At 38.3% G+C, this 16,808-nt stretch overlaps 1 protein-coding gene across 1 annotated transcript in view; it reads left to right on the forward strand.

Annotated features, from left to right (window-relative positions):
• The window catches only part of SH3YL1 (SH3 and SYLF domain containing 1), a 36,834-nt gene that overhangs the window by 7,059 nt on the left and 12,967 nt on the right, over positions 1-16,808 (forward strand). The window contains exons 2-5 of the mRNA XM_081797269.1: positions 7,735-7,845; positions 10,537-10,650; positions 13,094-13,158; positions 15,862-15,974. Coding sequence (XP_081653395.1) covers positions 7,735-7,845; positions 10,537-10,650; positions 13,094-13,158; positions 15,862-15,974 — 403 coding nt within the window. The remainder of the gene's footprint in view (positions 1-7,734; positions 7,846-10,536; positions 10,651-13,093; positions 13,159-15,861; positions 15,975-16,808) is intronic.

Below are 16,808 nucleotides of genomic sequence, written 5' to 3' on the forward strand. Positions count from 1 at the left end.
ACTGCTTTGCTTTTTTAAGGACTTGCAAATAGTGTATTATGAATACTATGTAATCAAAGAGATAAGAATGTTAACATATATATGATCATATTTGTAAGTGTTTTTACCCATGTTTCCACCTCTCCAAACTAATTAAGTGATTAGAATATATATAAAACTAGTCAAATCTAGTCTTTAAGTCAGAAAATGAAAATTACAAATACTTCTCCACCATCTTTCTTCTTCAGAGATCAGAAATAATTTTCAAAATGTAATAATTAGGGGGCACCTGGGTGGCTCAGTCGGTGAAGCATCTGCCTTCAGCACAGGTCATGATCCCAGGGTCCTGCGATCGAGTCCTGCAACGGGCTCCCTGCTAGGCAGGGGGCCTGCTTCTCCCTCTCCCTCTGCTGCTCCCCTGGCTTGTGCTCTCTCTCTCTGCCAAATAAATAAATAAAATCTTTAAAAAAAATAAATAAAATGTAATAATTAGGGTAATATTAGCTGCAATAAAAAGCCTCAAAATCTCAATCACTTAACACAATAAGAATTACTTCTCCTTCATATACTATAGTCCAGTGTAGGTGTTGGGTAGTGGGCGGCTTTCCGCAGGTGGTGATCCAGGGATATTCTCTCCATCCCTCCTGGGGCTGTGACGGCGACAGGTGGAGAAAATGTCCTTCTCAACTGTCCTGTCAGCTTCTCTGGGCAGCTGCCCCCGGGGACGGTTTCGCATGGTAACACGGAAGCACACATATGGGTGGGCAACTAGCTGTCCCAGCCGCACAACCTATAAAGTAAACCCTCTGTGTGCAATTCATTCATCCTATGAAGGGTAAGGCACGGTGCCTCATCTTAGGCAGCAACAGAAATTAAGAACTCAAATGCCTCATCTAGTTATAATGCAAATTACAATCAATGCATGTACCTTATGAGCAGACAGATTTGTGTTAGTCAGTTTCCCAGTTATGCTCCCGTTTGCTGACTCACACCTCCTCTTCTCGTTAGCAGCCAAAATGGAAACAAAATCACTCCTATCTCAGCATATGCTCACCGATCATGGCTTTTAAAATCTATCAGTTGGGGGCGCTTGGGTGGCTCAGTCATTAAGCGTCTGCCTTCAGCTCAGGTCATGATCCCAGGGTCCTGGGATCGAGCTCCTCATCGGGCTCCCTGCTCGATGGGCGGCCTGCTTCTCCCTCACCCACTCCCCCTGCTTGTGTTCCCTCTCTCGCTGTCTCTCTCTGTTGAAAAATAAATAAAATCTTTAAAAAAAAATAAAAAAATAAAATAAATAAAATAAAATAAAATCTATCAGTTGTACGAATACTGTACTGGAAATTCAGAAAATTGGAAATGCCCCTTACCATATATGTATTTTCTAGGTCGCGAGGAATACCAAAAAACAGTCGTATGTCATTAGTGTGTCCCCTGGAGTCGTGGCTAAAACTTCCTCCATAAAATGTACTTTAAAAGCCCAAATGTCTTTATGACTATGGAAATTGGAATTTTTCTGGTTTGTATTTTTTCTGAGACCTTCTAAATCCAAACTGTATAATCAAAGCGTTAATAATAGGACAAATTTAAAGGTTACTAGTAAATCGACATAATTTTGAATGGCTGTCTTAGGATTCCTTCCCTATATAAAAATTACATGCTTCTGAAATTTTTTCTGGTTCATCTCTGTGCTTAAAAGAAACCATTACCAGTAAAAACAGCAGTATGAAGAGAGTATCAGGCTTTCAGTATCTCAGTACCATCATCAAGATGGGATAGTTTCATTTTTAAATAAGTACATGACTGAAAAGATGAGGAGTAACTTATATTAGCTCCTAAAAATTCAAATTCCAGAAGTATCTATGTTATCCAAATGCATCCCATAACAATTAAGTATTTAGTGTGCAGCCTCTCACCAAATCCCTGTCCTTTGAATTTTGTTTGTGCCTATTTGCGTGTATATGTGGAGGACAGGGTGAGGCTGTGTGTGTGCACAGGAATGTGTAAAAGGTAAGCACACAGTTTTTACTTTTCCACGCTTCTTCTTGCAGCGAATGTTGCTGGCCCTGAGAGGTCAGATTTGAAATGATAAACAACTTACGGAGTCATTATCCATAATATAAATTTTTACAGCAGGGGTCATAAGGTGCCACTAATGTATTAAATATTTAATTACATAATATTCAGCTTATGCTGAACAATCTTTGTTATATAATATTTCAGACACACAAGGGACTATTGAGGATAACATAATTTACATGCACAGCCCACTACCTATTCTAAGAACAAACCTCAAGTAGGCCCCCTGTAGAAGCCTTCCCCAGGACCACCCCACCCCCAAATCAAATATCATTACACTTTGATTATATAGATTTATATTTTATATATAAATTTTACACATAAATATTATATGTATTTTGTTATAGATAAATTTTATATTTTATATATGTTTTATATAAAATATATATACCTGCTTTTGTTCATGCCTTAAAACATTGACGTGAATGTAGGATATTCCATATATCATTATGCAACTTGTTTTTCCTTTCTATGTTATTCCCATTTTTCCACGTTGGTGTGTGTCTATCTAGTTTGTTTGAAGTTAGAGAATACAGTTTTAATGCTACAACAAACCATATTTGTTCATCCTCTTCTTGAGGAAAATTTGTTTCCTTCTTTGAATGTGTTTATTTTTATGTGTTCTTACTGGTTTGCTGTTGGGAACACTGCCTCCGTGACCGTTCTATGCACATTGTGTTGGTTTCCGGCGCTGTCAACCCATTGCCGCAAAGTGGCCGGCCCCTAGAACAGAAATTTATTCAAGGTGTCAGCAGGGCCACGCTCCCTCCCAAGCTTGTGGGGGATCCTTCTCCTGGACTCTCTGAGCTTCCGGGGGTGGTAGGTGCTCCTTGGCTTGTGGCCACATTGTCTTCCCTCCTCTGTGTCTCTTTATTGAATCCTAAATGAAGGAAATTCATCATCGGATTTGGGGTCCACCCACCCAGGTAGCCAAGGATGATCTCACCTTGTAATCCTTAATTACATCTGCAAGGACCCTTTTTCCAGATAAGGTCCCATTCTCAGGGGCCAGGTGGATGAGAATTTGGGAGCCAGCACTCAACTCACCAAGGCCTCAGTGAGCACACCTGTGGACCTTTACCTGCGATTTCACCTAGGAGTAAAATAGGTGGGTTGTAGGAACTGCTCGTGTCTGCCTGTCCTCACGAGGGCCCTCCACTGACTTCTGCCCCTCCAACAGACAGGAGACTCCCCTTTCTACCACAACCCGCACATGCACTGGCAGGCCTTCACACGCCCGTCAACCCAAGGGATGAGAAATGGGGACTCTATGGCCTTACTTTGCACATCCAACTTTTCAGGTGGTTACCAGCCACAGAGTTTTCCTCTTCTGTGAATTAACTAATTGAACACTTTGCCCGGTTTTCTGTTGTGCCTCTTGTATTTTTATTGATTTTAAAGATCTCTGTATTTTGGGGCGCCTGGGTGGCTCAGTTGGTTGAGCGACTGCCTTCGGCTCAGGTCATGATCCTGGAGTCCTGGGATCGAGTCCCGCATTGGGCTCCCTGCTCAGCAGGGAGTCTGCTTCTCCCTCTGACCCTCCCCACTCTCATGCTCTCTCTATCTCATTCTCTCTCAAATAAATAAATAAAATCTTAAAAAAAAAAAAATCTCTGTATTTTGAACCCTAGATCTCTGCCATTTATGCATATGACAGATATCTTCCAGGCTGTCACTTATATTCTTATTTTCAAACGTATGTTGACACAACTTTTTCTTGACTTTAATGTAGATGAATATATCTATAGTTTCCTGTTATTGTGCATTGTTTAGGGTATTCCTTCATTGCCCACATAATAAAGATATTTTCTATTACTTTTATTCTAAAAGTACTAAATTTTGCCTTTAGTATTAAGGCAATCAATTATTGAAATTTTTTGTATATGATGTGGTATTATAATCTAATTTTATTTTGTTTTTATTTGAATGACCAGTTGTCCCAGAATAATTTATTAAACTACCATGTCATCTCTGTCATATATTTTTAAATATGTGAATGCATATATGAATATATTTTTCTTGCTTTTGTCATGAAGGTGACATTTTTAATTAAGTGCTGTGGATTATTCAATAAATCATGTTGTGTATGTAAAAAATACTAGGTTCTTCATATCCTATACCAATATAAGTTTGAGATGGGCCAAATAGTTAACGTAAAATATAAGCTCTGGAAGAGAATATAGAATAGTGGCTGTTTTCATTTAGTTATTATTATTTTTTTTAATCAAGGCCTTTAGTCACAGTAATAGAAAGATGAAAATAGTAGAAAGCCCAGAGAAGTGTTGCCATATAAATAAAAACAAATGCTGAAAAATTATAAATAATTTTTTTAAAAAGCAAGCAGAGACATAGACTTGCAACAGGATTAAAATTATAGACAAAAGGAGTATGGCACCAGAAAAACAGTCAAAGAATGTGAACAGAAAATATGCAAAACAGGAAATGTAATCAAACAAAAGAAAAATTCACTAGTATTCAGATAAATTCAAATAAAATTTGTCATCCTGTTTTTCTGATGTACGGACTTCGCTTTTCCCAATGTCACCCGTAACAGTGGAATTTTTTATGGTAATACCCAGTGGTTCTAAACGTGGGTGGTATTTTGGGGTGCCTGGGTGGTTCAGTCAGTTAAACTTGGGTAGTATTTTTAGGAGACAATTTGGTAATATAATAAACAAATTTTGGGTTTTTTTGATTTATCAATTCCAACTCTTAAGACTCTGTCCAAAGATGATTGCCAGCCAACAGTGGTATCTATAAAAGCTGAAAATGGAAACAATCTACATATTTAGCAATACGGATCAATCGAAGCATACACTAAAATGCAGACAGTAGTATTGGGGGATATTAATAGTAGGGGTGGCTTTTTTCCTCAGTATTTACATATGTATACTTTTTCCTCTTTGTTTACAGTATGCTTGTGCCATGATTTCTGATCATTTAAAAATATAGACTTTTTTTGTCATATTTGGGCCTTTTGCACTATGAATTTGAAAAGCAGTTCTCACATAATTTCTGGTTCTTTTATGGTTTGATTTTTGGCATTTCAAATTGTTGATGAATTTGGAGCTTATCCCTATGTAACATGAAGCGGTGGATGAATTTTTTCCCTCAAAGATCACTATTTATTGTGTAATACAGCTTTTCTACAATGACTTAAGGTGTTATCTTTATTATATACTAAATTATTTTATGTATTTGAGTCAATTTCTGAATTTTCTATTTTGTAAATTGGATTTTCTACCTACAGTCACATCTACTATCAAGTCTGGAGGCTTTATAGTATGTTGTGGCTTCTGGAAGAGCTTGTCCCCCTCATTCTTCTTTTTCCTACGTTTTCCCTATATTTTCTTGCTTGTCTATTTTTCTATATGAACTTGTGAATCATTTTGTTTAATTAGAGATACTTGTAAAACTTAAAAGAGAAGATGAACTTGATTTCATTAAGACAAAAGTAGAAAACCATCATAAGGGGCGCCTGGGTGGCTCAGTTGGTTAAGCGACTGCCTTCGGCTCAGGTCATGATCTCGGGGTCCTGGGATCAAGTCCCTGCATCGGGCTCCCTACTCAGAGGGGAGTCTGCTTCTCTCTCTCCCTCTGCTGCTCCCCCTACTTGTGTTCTCTCTCTGTCAAATAAATGGATGAAATCTTAAAAAAAAAAAAAAAAGAAAAACCATCATAAGAAAATTCTAAAGGCAAATGACAAATGGCGAATCAATATTTGTGACTTAGAAAAAGACTAATTTCCTTACTTTATAAATGAATAAGAAACAGAGAAATACCCCCCTTGTAGAACAATATGAGAGATTTGACAGGAATGGAAAGATATTTAACATTACTCAACAAATAAAAGCACACTGAGAGGTTCATGACAAAGAAACTTACTGCCACTTACCGTAAACCCCTAGAAACTGGGCAAAATATAGCGAGTATCTGCTTTCACATGTTGGATGCCAGGTGAGTGTGTCTAGGACCCCAGGGAAGAGGGAGAAGTGAGCTGAACCCCAAGACTGCCCATTTTCCTGCCTGAAGGCCCGTCCAGGGGCCACAGGGCCAGGAAGTCAACCCCAGCTCCTGCTCTCACTGCATGAAAGAGACAACAGGCTTTGGGGAAGCCAGTGAAACTGGACTTTGCAAAGCAGGCTCCCTGAAGAGAGGGCTCAAGAAATCTGCAAGGGAACCCCACGAATCCTTGGATAAATACCAAACCCTAGGTGTACAGGTAAAACTTCCAAGGTGGAGCAAAGAACCACTATGAGGAAGCCATGAGTGAATAGTTTTCAATTCAGTGAGGGTTGAGGGGAAGTAGTTCCCACCATCCAAAGGGGAGAGAGCTCATTAAACCCCTGAGGATACTGGGATAGAACCCAAAGAGTCACACCATAATTGTAGGGCTCACATCAAAAATACAGGCACTGGAGCTAAACACAGAAGTAGGCCCGGGAAAGACTGAGCTGACAAGCAGGTAACTCCCTGCACTGCCCCCTACAAAGGGTACCAGCCCGAAAGAAGACAACAAAATTTAGCCACTCATGGGGAAATATTCATATCTAGCATCCACTAAATTTTCCTAGAAATGGCCAGAAATAGGAAAATCTAATCCATAACTAGGAGAAAAATCTGTCAAAAACAGATCCCAAAAGGCCAGGATGATGCAATTATCAGACAAGGATAAAAAAGCACCTTTTAAAATACACTCAAGTATTTAAAGAACAACATAAATCGATTGAGGACAGAAATGGGAAGAACCCAAACAAATGGCACTTCGTAGCTGAAGACATCATCTTTGACATGAAAAATGCATTTGAGGGCCTGAACCAGATGTGAAGTTGAAGCCTCTTGATCTCTTTGGCTCTTCGGATTCCTTTGTCCTGTGAGAAAGGGACGACCCATCCCCACATACCTCAGGTCTGGGAGGGTTTTCTGTGCCTTTGTGGGGATAAATTCGTGCTTGCATGACTTGGGGAACACCAAAGCAAGCCTTAAAGGTAGAATGCTATACAAACACATGGGAGTAATCACTCAGTTCCTGAGTCTCTTAGAATTTTACTAGTAAGAATAATCTATACAGATAGTTAAATATTTTGACAAAAATATCTAGATATAGTAAATTTTATATTTTTTATTATAGACAGTTGTAAGTTACATCTTTTGTTAATTCTTTAAATTTTAAAGTTTTTTAGTTAGTATTGAGATGAGTTAAGAATTACAGATAGCAGGGGCACCTGGGTGGCTCAGTCAGTTAAGCATATGCCTTGGCCTTGGGTCGTGGTCCCCGGGGTCCTGGGATTGAGCCCCGCATCGGGCTCCCTGCTCGGCAGGAAGTCTGCTTCTCCCTCTCCCTCTTCCCCTGCTCGTTCCCTCTCTCTCTCTCAAATAAATAAAATCTTTAAAAAAAAAAAAAAGAATTAAAGAGAGCAGATACACAATTGGGAGGTTGAACCAGGATTTTATAATTTCTGGGATTTTGAGAGTTTAAGGTTTCCCAATCTCAGAATGAATTTATCAGAAAAATAGAAATGAGACAATAATTTGAGGATTTCCAGTTCATTTCTTTTGTCTAGATGGATACAATTGGTTAATACTCAATTGTGCATGAGAAAAAATGAAATTATAATAAATTTCTAACTCATATTTACTATACTTTTTCATTAAAATCTCCTTTTCTTAATCTTTCAGTGAATAATCCTATACCTTCCAATTTGAAATCGGAAGCAAAAAAGGCTGCTAAAATTCTAAGAGAATTCACAGAAATAAATTCCAGAAATGGACCTGATAAGATCATTCCTGGTAAATAAAATATGTACCTCTCATTTTTAAATTTGTTTTGTTGTCTAAGTTACTTGGTGTACTCCTTGACCTCAGGCAGAGCACCCCCTAAAAGCAGCCGGCCCTCAGAGCGCCGTTATCCTCCTGGCTGATATGCCAGATGGTCTCCTAGGGCCCCCACACCTCCCTTTGCCCTCTACCTTTGTGGAGGCTCCCTTTCCTGCTTACCCTTCGTAGTGCCCACTTTGGCTTTCCCCAAACTCACCTGTCATTGTCCTCAATTTCTGAGGTCTTTACAAGGTTATCTTGCAAAATCACTAGCTAATCTCATAAACCAATTTAATTTTGGATTTTCTTTTTTGAGATAAGATTTTTACGTTTTATAGTGGTTGAAGAAGACATTAGTCAATAATTCCTGACCCAGCTGTGCATCATATTCCTTGGATCATTAAAATACAGTGCCTAAATTCCCCCCAAACCTGCTGAGTCAGACCCTTGGAGCAGAGTGGCCGGGATTCTAACGCAAGGTGGACCACAAAGGACCTGAGTCTAGAGATGGGCTTTTGGGAACCACTACCTGCTTGTTTCCACTCCCAGTTATTTCTACAGGGTGCTTCAAGGAGGACTCCTCCTTGCCAGGAGGCAAAGAGTCACATGCAAACTAGCTTGGGTACTGCTACAGACTACTTTCCCTCTTAATTAATCATGGGCGTGGGACACTTCCTGCATTACAAAAACTAGTTTAACTTCTTTTTTTAAAACTAGTTTAATTTCTTAAGCCAGATTTTTTAAGTTATTTAGCAGACCTTTGAATGTTAAAAAAATTTAATTTGTTGTTATAATTATTATTATTATTATTATTATTATTATTATTATTATTATTGTTACTTTGGTCCAGCCACTACTCCCATCAGGAAAATCGTGCTTCATAGAAGCCTTGCTACTCCAAGTGCAGACTCGACCAGCAGTTGGGCATCACCGGGGGGCTTGTTAGAAATGCAATGAGGCTCCACTGAGGCCTCAGTGGTCAGAATCTGCATTTTTCACAAGATCTCCAGTGATCTGGCTGCACATACCAGTTTGATAAGTACTAATTTAGGACTCGAAGAAAATTCAACCAGAAAAACTGAATTTTCAGTAGCAATATTCTGAAGCAGGAGATAGAAGACATTTCTTGATATATATATCAGCATCTGCATACACAACAGCCTGCTAGCCCAATTTATGGATAAATTGTATTTCCTGACATAGAAACATCTGAGTATGGATTATTTCTCATGGATTTTGTGCAGTAAAATTCCATCAGGGAATCTGTAATCAGTGCATCTATATTATAAATGAAAAGCTAATTCGCAAATTATTTAAGCATTATCGGTATTTTAGTGTCCCCAAATTTGGGTGGAAAATCTATAAAAACAAACCTGAAATTTAAAATATGTTCATCTACTTTTGTTCTATTTAAATAGAGGCAATCCTGACCGTACACACATTGAGAGTGGAGTGTGAGGGTAGAGGAAGATGTTCTGCCAAAATGTGGTTGTAAAAATAAATCTATGTAATATACAATAGAGCTTTCAACCTCATCACAATATACTTATAACCTTTTAAAATACAAAATGAAGGCACGCTTAGTGGACTGCAATCTAAGAGCCCAACCTTGTTCTCTAAGCATTGCTTAACTACAAGTAACATCACATAGGTCTGCACGCTAACTTCCTGCTCTTGGGTGAGTTATCGCTGAGAGTCTACTATTAACTAAAATTTTGAAGTGGTGTGCATAATTATATTAGAAATTTAGTGTTTTTCTAGGGACTTCCAGAAAACCATTTGTGTGTTTGAGTACAGTGGTTTGACTTTCTTGATGGAATATTTAACAAAAGACAAGAAATCGAACAGTCTTAAAAGTGATGTTGGGGACCAAGACTAACTTCCAATGTTTGGGCTTCCCTTGTTATTTGAAAGATATACTGTTGTGTGAATGAATCCACAGAAAAGGGAGATGCAGTGTTTGGGGGTGGTACGTATATTAATAGCTCATTTTATGTAATGAACTTCCCTGAAATGTGAATGAACCAATATTGTATAAATTATGTTCTCAGTACACTAATAGTTATGTGTTACTTGAATACTTGAATGGATCATTTTATAAAGTTAAAAATATTTTAAAGTGGCAAAATCCCTTGGTTTTTCTGTATTTGAATCTAATTTTCATGTTCATAAAAGGTGAACTACCTATACGGCTTTAAGATCAAAGTTCTGCTGTTTGTGTGATGCCAGTCTTGCCAGCTTTCTCCTTAGTTCTTAGTTCCATATGGATCTTAATCACTTTGAAAACAATAACTTGTTTTTTATGAGTTGTATTCTCAATTAATTGAAATTTCCAAATTATTTGTCCTGCTAGTAGATGTCAATAAAAAAAAAATCTCATCCACATATCTCATTTATTATAGCAGTTGCAGGGATTTTTTAGCACTTTGTATGTTATGCGTAGCATTGGAAATATACCACAAAGAAGGAGGCCGAGGTAGACAGCCTTGGGTCCGTGTGCTACGTCAGTGAGTTTTATTTGGCTCATACGTGCCGTTAAGACTGGAACTGAGAACCCTGGGATCCTGCCCAGCAGAGTTTTGTGTGTATTGATCTGCCTAATGCTCATCTATTCAGGCAAGTCCGCTAAAAATGCTCACCTGCCCGTTGTCTTTAATTTTGCAGCCCACGTAATTGCTAAAGCCAAAGGCCTTGCGATTTTGTCTGTGATAAAAGCTGGATTTCTGGTAACTGCTAGAGGAGGCAGTGGGGTCGTGTTGGCACGTCTTCCAGATGGAAGTAAGTTGCTTATTTTCATTTTGGAAACATTTGGCAGGGAGCATGATAGGTTTCCTCAAGACCCCTAACATTGTCATCCTGGAATGTGCACTCTGGATGTCCCATCAACAAGGACAGTGAGGCTTCCCGTTTCTCTCCTCCTCTTAAAATAGTAGACAAGACTTGGAGGGGTAGATCTAGCTTTGTCTTATGTACATTTTGTAATTCTTCTATGGAGCAGTTATTGAACATGACAATATTTGCATTTCTGATGTTAAATATGAATCTTATTTTTCAGCTTCGTGATATAACTTTTCTTCTGTTATATGGAAGTTGATAAGAAAATCAGACCCATCTGTAATCTTTCTCCTATTCCCATAGGAAACCATAAAAACTGAAATTTTTCTTTAAAGCCTATAACCAAGGTGGAAGCAGATCAAGATCAATACAATTTGGTTTTACTTTTTGGGGTGAAATCTAATACTTGATTTTTCAGAGATGAAATCAAAATATATTTCCCTTAATTCCCAATATTTAACCAACATTTATAGTAATATTTAAAATGTAGGTAGGGGGGCGCCTGGGTGGTTCAGTCGTTAAGCGTCTGCCTTCGGCTCAGGTCATGATCCCAGGGTCCTGGGATCGAGCCCCGCATTGGGCTCCCTGCTCAGCGGGAAGCCTGCTTCTCCCCCTCCCGCTCCCCCTGTTTGTGTTCCCTCTCTCGCTGTGTCTCTCTCTGTCAAATAAATAAATAAATAAATCTTTAAAAAAATAAAATAAAATAAAATGTAGGTAGGTGTGTCATAACTAACTATAATGCTTTTTATACCAATTTAACATTCTCAGTTCACTCATATAATTGAACATATTTCTCTCTTAATAGATGTTTTTAGTGTAGGTAATTTAATTTTATTCTGGAAGAGAGCATAAGACAATGACAATAGATACATCTGGGTGTTTGTGGGGCAAGTGACCACTGAACCTCAGTGGTCAGGTCCACTGTGTCCTGTGATGTGTCCCCACAGTAAATTAGAGTCTCTCCCTGAAGCTGTGGCCCAGCACTTCATGGTTCAGTCCTTGCCTATGAAATGAAAACAAGAAAGTTCTCTTCTTCTCAAGCACTACCCACATTTTCATGAGCAGAGTTCCCGCAGGATAACCAGACAAAGTCGAGGCACATCCAAAGGTCCTTCAGTGTCTGTGAAAACTTCCCCTTGGTGGTTGACAGGGAGCCTATCTGCAAAGGTAGAGGCCCGACAATATCTGGGGTCTCTCAGAACCTCAGGGGGGACCTTTCTACTGGGCCAAATCCCTGCATTTCTCTCTCCCACCTTTCTGAGTACCAGCTGCTCTGTCTGCAGAAGGTAATTGCCCAAATGAAGCAGCAAATTCCCCAGATCCTGGCCAGATGGGCAGTCTTCAAACAGGGACAGTTCCTAACATAGGAAATGGAAAACAACTTTGGGATTATATGACACTAATTTCTGTAATCAAAACTCCCCTAAGCCTGGATAGATTAGTTCTGAATATATTCAAGCAATATCCTGTTATCTAGAATACAGAATTAGGTTTAGGAAGCTAATAAGCATTTTCAGAAAGTACTTTATCTATACTATCCCACCCTTCCCCCATCAAATTAATTTTTTTCCTAATTCAAATGGAATTATTGTACTTAGTTTTCGAATGTAAGGAAATTTATCTTGTTAAAATCTTAAAAATCTTGAATTTATAGCCTATTTCTTGTTCTTCTACTAGGCACAAAAGACCAGTTTTTGCCCTCAGAAATTTACAACAGAAACAGTTTATTATTGTGTTACCCTTAGAAGTGATTATAATAAGCTTTTTTTAATCCTTTTGCTCTCTTATATCTATGATAAAATTGTAACTAAAAACTAGAATTATATAGCCCAATTATTTTGTGAAACATTATGTAAATGTTGAGAGTTGAAATGATCAAATGCTATGTGTTTAGTAGGTAAGGATTCAATCGTTTGATATATTATGCATGTTTATAGACAAAGATTAGGGGACATGGATTTGTGAGTCTGTGAGCCTCAATGTCTAATACCTTTCAAACATTTTTAACTTAAAAATTATATATGCTTCAGGGCGCCTGGGTGGCTCAGTCGTTAAGCATCTGCCTTTAGCTCAGGTCATGATCCTGGGGTCCTGGGATCAAGCCCTGCATCTGGCTCCCTGCTCTGCGGGAAGCCTGCTTCTCCCTCTCCCGCTCCCCCTGCGTGTGTTCCCTCTCTCCCTGTGTCTCTCTCTGTCAAATAAATAAATAAAATCTTTAAAAAAAATTATATATGCTTATTAAAGAATATTAAAAACACAGGGGAAACACCAAAGTCTCGTTATTTTTAAAAGAAACACTATTCTCATTGTAGCATTTTTCCTTCCCATATTTGTGTGTCAAGGGGTTTTAATGTTAGAGTAATGTTTGTTTCTTTGGTTTTATTAGAATGGTCTGCACCTTCAGCCATTGGGATAGCTGGGCTTGGTGGAGGATTTGAAATAGGAATTGAGGTAAGTGTATAAACATACAGTTGCCATTTTCTCTAAAAGCAGCTGAAACTTACTACATAGAACTTGAGAGACTACCTACTGTTCTTATTTCACCACTGACGAAATAGATTTTATTCCATATACTTCATTTTCTGGACAGATCCCCACCTACAACTATCTAATGTACACCAGTGTTCTTTCGTTTAGAGTAGAATTTTGCTCATTCAGGCTTTGCTCTGTTTCCATCTTTAGCACAACTGTAGAACAGATAGGCCTCAAATCGGACTGACTGTGCTTGGCTGCTTATGGCTTGCTGATTGCAAAGCTGCTCAGTTCCGCAGTGGGCTGCTGAGTAAGCCGGAGCTCAGATCCTGGGCATACCTGGCTTAACACAGTCTATCTTCACCTGTGGCAACACCCTGTTGTGTTACATCGGATCTTCAAATGACTTCAAATGCTGGCTTTGCATTGTTTCATTTTGTAACTTTGCTCCTAATGATTATGGCCTCTGGGGGGAGGGGAGGCTCCTGGCTACATTACCCTATACCTGTTTGCTGAGGTCTGTTGCTCAGGGGTTATCAGGGGTTAACATTCCTCCCCCAGCTTTTCCTGCAGGGTAGTTGTGCTTTCTTCATTCTTTCGTGTAAGAATTGAATTTAAATGCAGAACTGGCATCTTATTTATAGTTATACCTCATTACAAACTTCTTAGGAAACCTTATCAAATTTTCAAATGTCTGTCTTACAGTGTTTGTGTATTGACAGTTTTCTTTCAGGGAATCTGTTTGCTTTTACTCTTAGCTATAGAAACAAACCAAGAGCTGCTGGGCCCCTCCTGCTCCTCAAATTGTCTGTGCAGCTTTGACCTGGTTCTCTCATTAGCGATATCACCAAAGAACACAGGATTATTTTACTCTTATTTCAGAGAGAACTGAATTGAGATGAGACATAAAATTAAAGGATTACTTTTTTCTTTAATTGCCTCTTAGAGTTTTGCCTTACTTAATTATACTAAGATGTACCAAGCAGAAGGGGACAATATCAGTCAGGTATTTACATGGTCATGGCTGGAGACTTACACTTTCTGCATGTGTATATACCAAGCATTATGCAAAGCAATTTTACATATATTACCTAAGATGTATATAAGATATAGCTCATATAATCATTGGCAAAATCACTTAATTTTGCAGAAAAGAGCTAATTCTGTATTATTCAACACCACAATCTTCAGAAATTGTCCATATATAAAATGGAATTAACAGTTGATATGAGTCAAGGTGAAGTATTTCATAGGGGTCAGTTAGCTGGTATATTTAGTTTGTCCTATGGAATTTGAGTGTATTTTTTTCATAAAATGATTCAAATTAAACATTTTTTAAAGAATCTACTTGTATTGGATCTCCATTAGGTCTTTTCAAGTGCAATCTCTTTTGGTAGTAAGTATTCTTCTGTGGGTCAAATGAAAACACTGATTTTAAAACACTTATAAAACATTAAAGAACTATATAAATTAAGTAATCTTTTAAACATCAGTCTGCTTGGCCTTTGCATATTTTATTGAGTTGTGGTAAACATGCCAAGCTTTACAAATGATTTCAGTTAACCCTTTTAACTACCTCATATGCATGTCTATGCACGTATATATATGTATACAGAGTCTGTTTACAAATGTGGCTCCTATTATTATACCCACCTTAAAACAGAGAAACAAGCTAAGGTTTCAAGCTGCTCAATCATTTGCCCAAGATCACACAATATGCAAGAGGCAGAAGTAGAATTCACACCCAAAGAGTTGGACTTTTAGCCCAAATTCTTAGCATCAACCAGTACACCTCTCCTTTTTTAGGTATGCATGACACACACATCTTTGATCTTGAGAGAGATGAGTGAGGTGGGTCCTATTTTGCAGATTTCACATATGAAAAGATGAGAGATCCAAAAGTAGTCAGAATATGAGGTCACACAGCTCTTGAGGAGGGAGCTGGACTGATGCTCAGGCCTCTATCCCCCGAGGGCTCTCCGTATTTCTGGGCTCTCACTGGGCTTGTATACAGCAGTGGTGAACACCTCCTCCATGTTGGCATGTCTTGAGCATTATTCCCTCATTCTAATTTTTGCTTTTACTTAGAGAATTAACTCAGTAAGAGGCATTAACTGATAGTTAAATAGCTTCCTTCTGATATTTTGAATTTCTGCGCCTAAAAGAAAGTGGACAGCATGCACTCTATTAGTGGTAAACACATGGCCTTGCCAGGGATTTCAGTGTGGAAATGTCACTGAGAACCCTGGATCTTATGCCCTTACTCCTAGTCGTATGGTCTTTGGCTTGGCTTTCTTGACGTGTTTAGTTTAAGGGAGTACTTGTAATCTTTCTGACCTACCTATGTTGTATCTATTCTGGCTATCACTATGACAGACCACTTAGCCTCACTAGACCCCTGTCACTACCTACATTACAAGTTGCCGAGAAGATTGGGGGTATGCACAGAGCCCCCAGAGTATATGCGTGGTGCACAGTGAATGCTCAGAGGTGTTTCCTTGACTCACCTGTGGAAATGTCCTTTGCTTACATCCTCAGCTCAAAATAAAAATGATTCTTCTTTCATATTCTTTCACTGTCTACATTGAAATTCTTGCTACATTATATGGTATGTATTTGAGTTTTAACCAGCATCTATTTTAAATGACATTTACACATAATTATTTTTAAATAAATTTTCAGGTATCAGATTTGGTAATAATTTTGAATTATAACAGAGCAGTAGAAGCTTTTGCAAAAGGTGGTAACCTGACACTCGGAGGGAACTTTACTGTGGCAGTTGGGCCCCTGGGAAGGTGAGTACTCGCAAAGCACTTTCTGAACATCTGTTGGATAGTAATGGTTTAAAAATTATACAGGTTTGCACCAAGAGGAAGCTTGAATTGAAATGAAACTGATTTATGATTTATATATGTCCTAGAGGGTTTGAGGTTGTTTGGAGATAAGAAATTTATAAAGCCCAGCCAGGGTGATAAAATGAGAAAATTTGAAACTAGAACACACAAAAAGAAACTAAATACTTCAGAAATGTAGGCCATTGTATCTTACGGAATGGAACATAAAATTTACCTTTAAGCTCTGAAGGAGCCAAGTCCAATTTGATTAACTGATAAAGGGTGGCATTGATCAAGAAAGAAAAAAGATTTTCTTCAAACTAGATTATGGAAAATTTGAAATAGAAGTGTTTCACTAGAGTGATGTTTACGTATGTATAGTGCATTTTACCTCTCTGTCAATGAACAACTATTTTTGGGTCATTTGAGCAATGTAGAAATACCGAAAACTCAGACCATACAATCATCTAAAAAGGTTTCTAAATTCCATGAAAATGCTCAGTGTAAAAAGAACCCACAGTCTTTGGTACTCTTAAAAGGTACATTCCTGTTTTAAGAAAGGAAGACAAAGTTGGAAAGGTATGATTATCACACCTTTGATAATGGTTTTAGATAATGTGTCCTTCCCCACGCCCTAGAACACCCTAAACACAACTAGCTCAGGCCAACAGGAGGTAAAACAAAAACAAGTGAAGTAAGAACAAGATCATTCTTTTGAGTGAGAAGTGTGGTGCTGCTCAACTAATGATCTTAGGGCCCGTTCTCTCGTGGTTCCAGGATGAAAACCTTCTATTT

The sequence above is a fragment of the Leptonychotes weddellii genome, chromosome 10, assembly GCF_054177405.1.
Source record: "Leptonychotes weddellii isolate Sample4059 chromosome 10, ASM5417740v2, whole genome shotgun sequence".
In the NCBI taxonomy this organism is placed as follows: domain Eukaryota; kingdom Metazoa; phylum Chordata; class Mammalia; order Carnivora; family Phocidae; genus Leptonychotes; species Leptonychotes weddellii.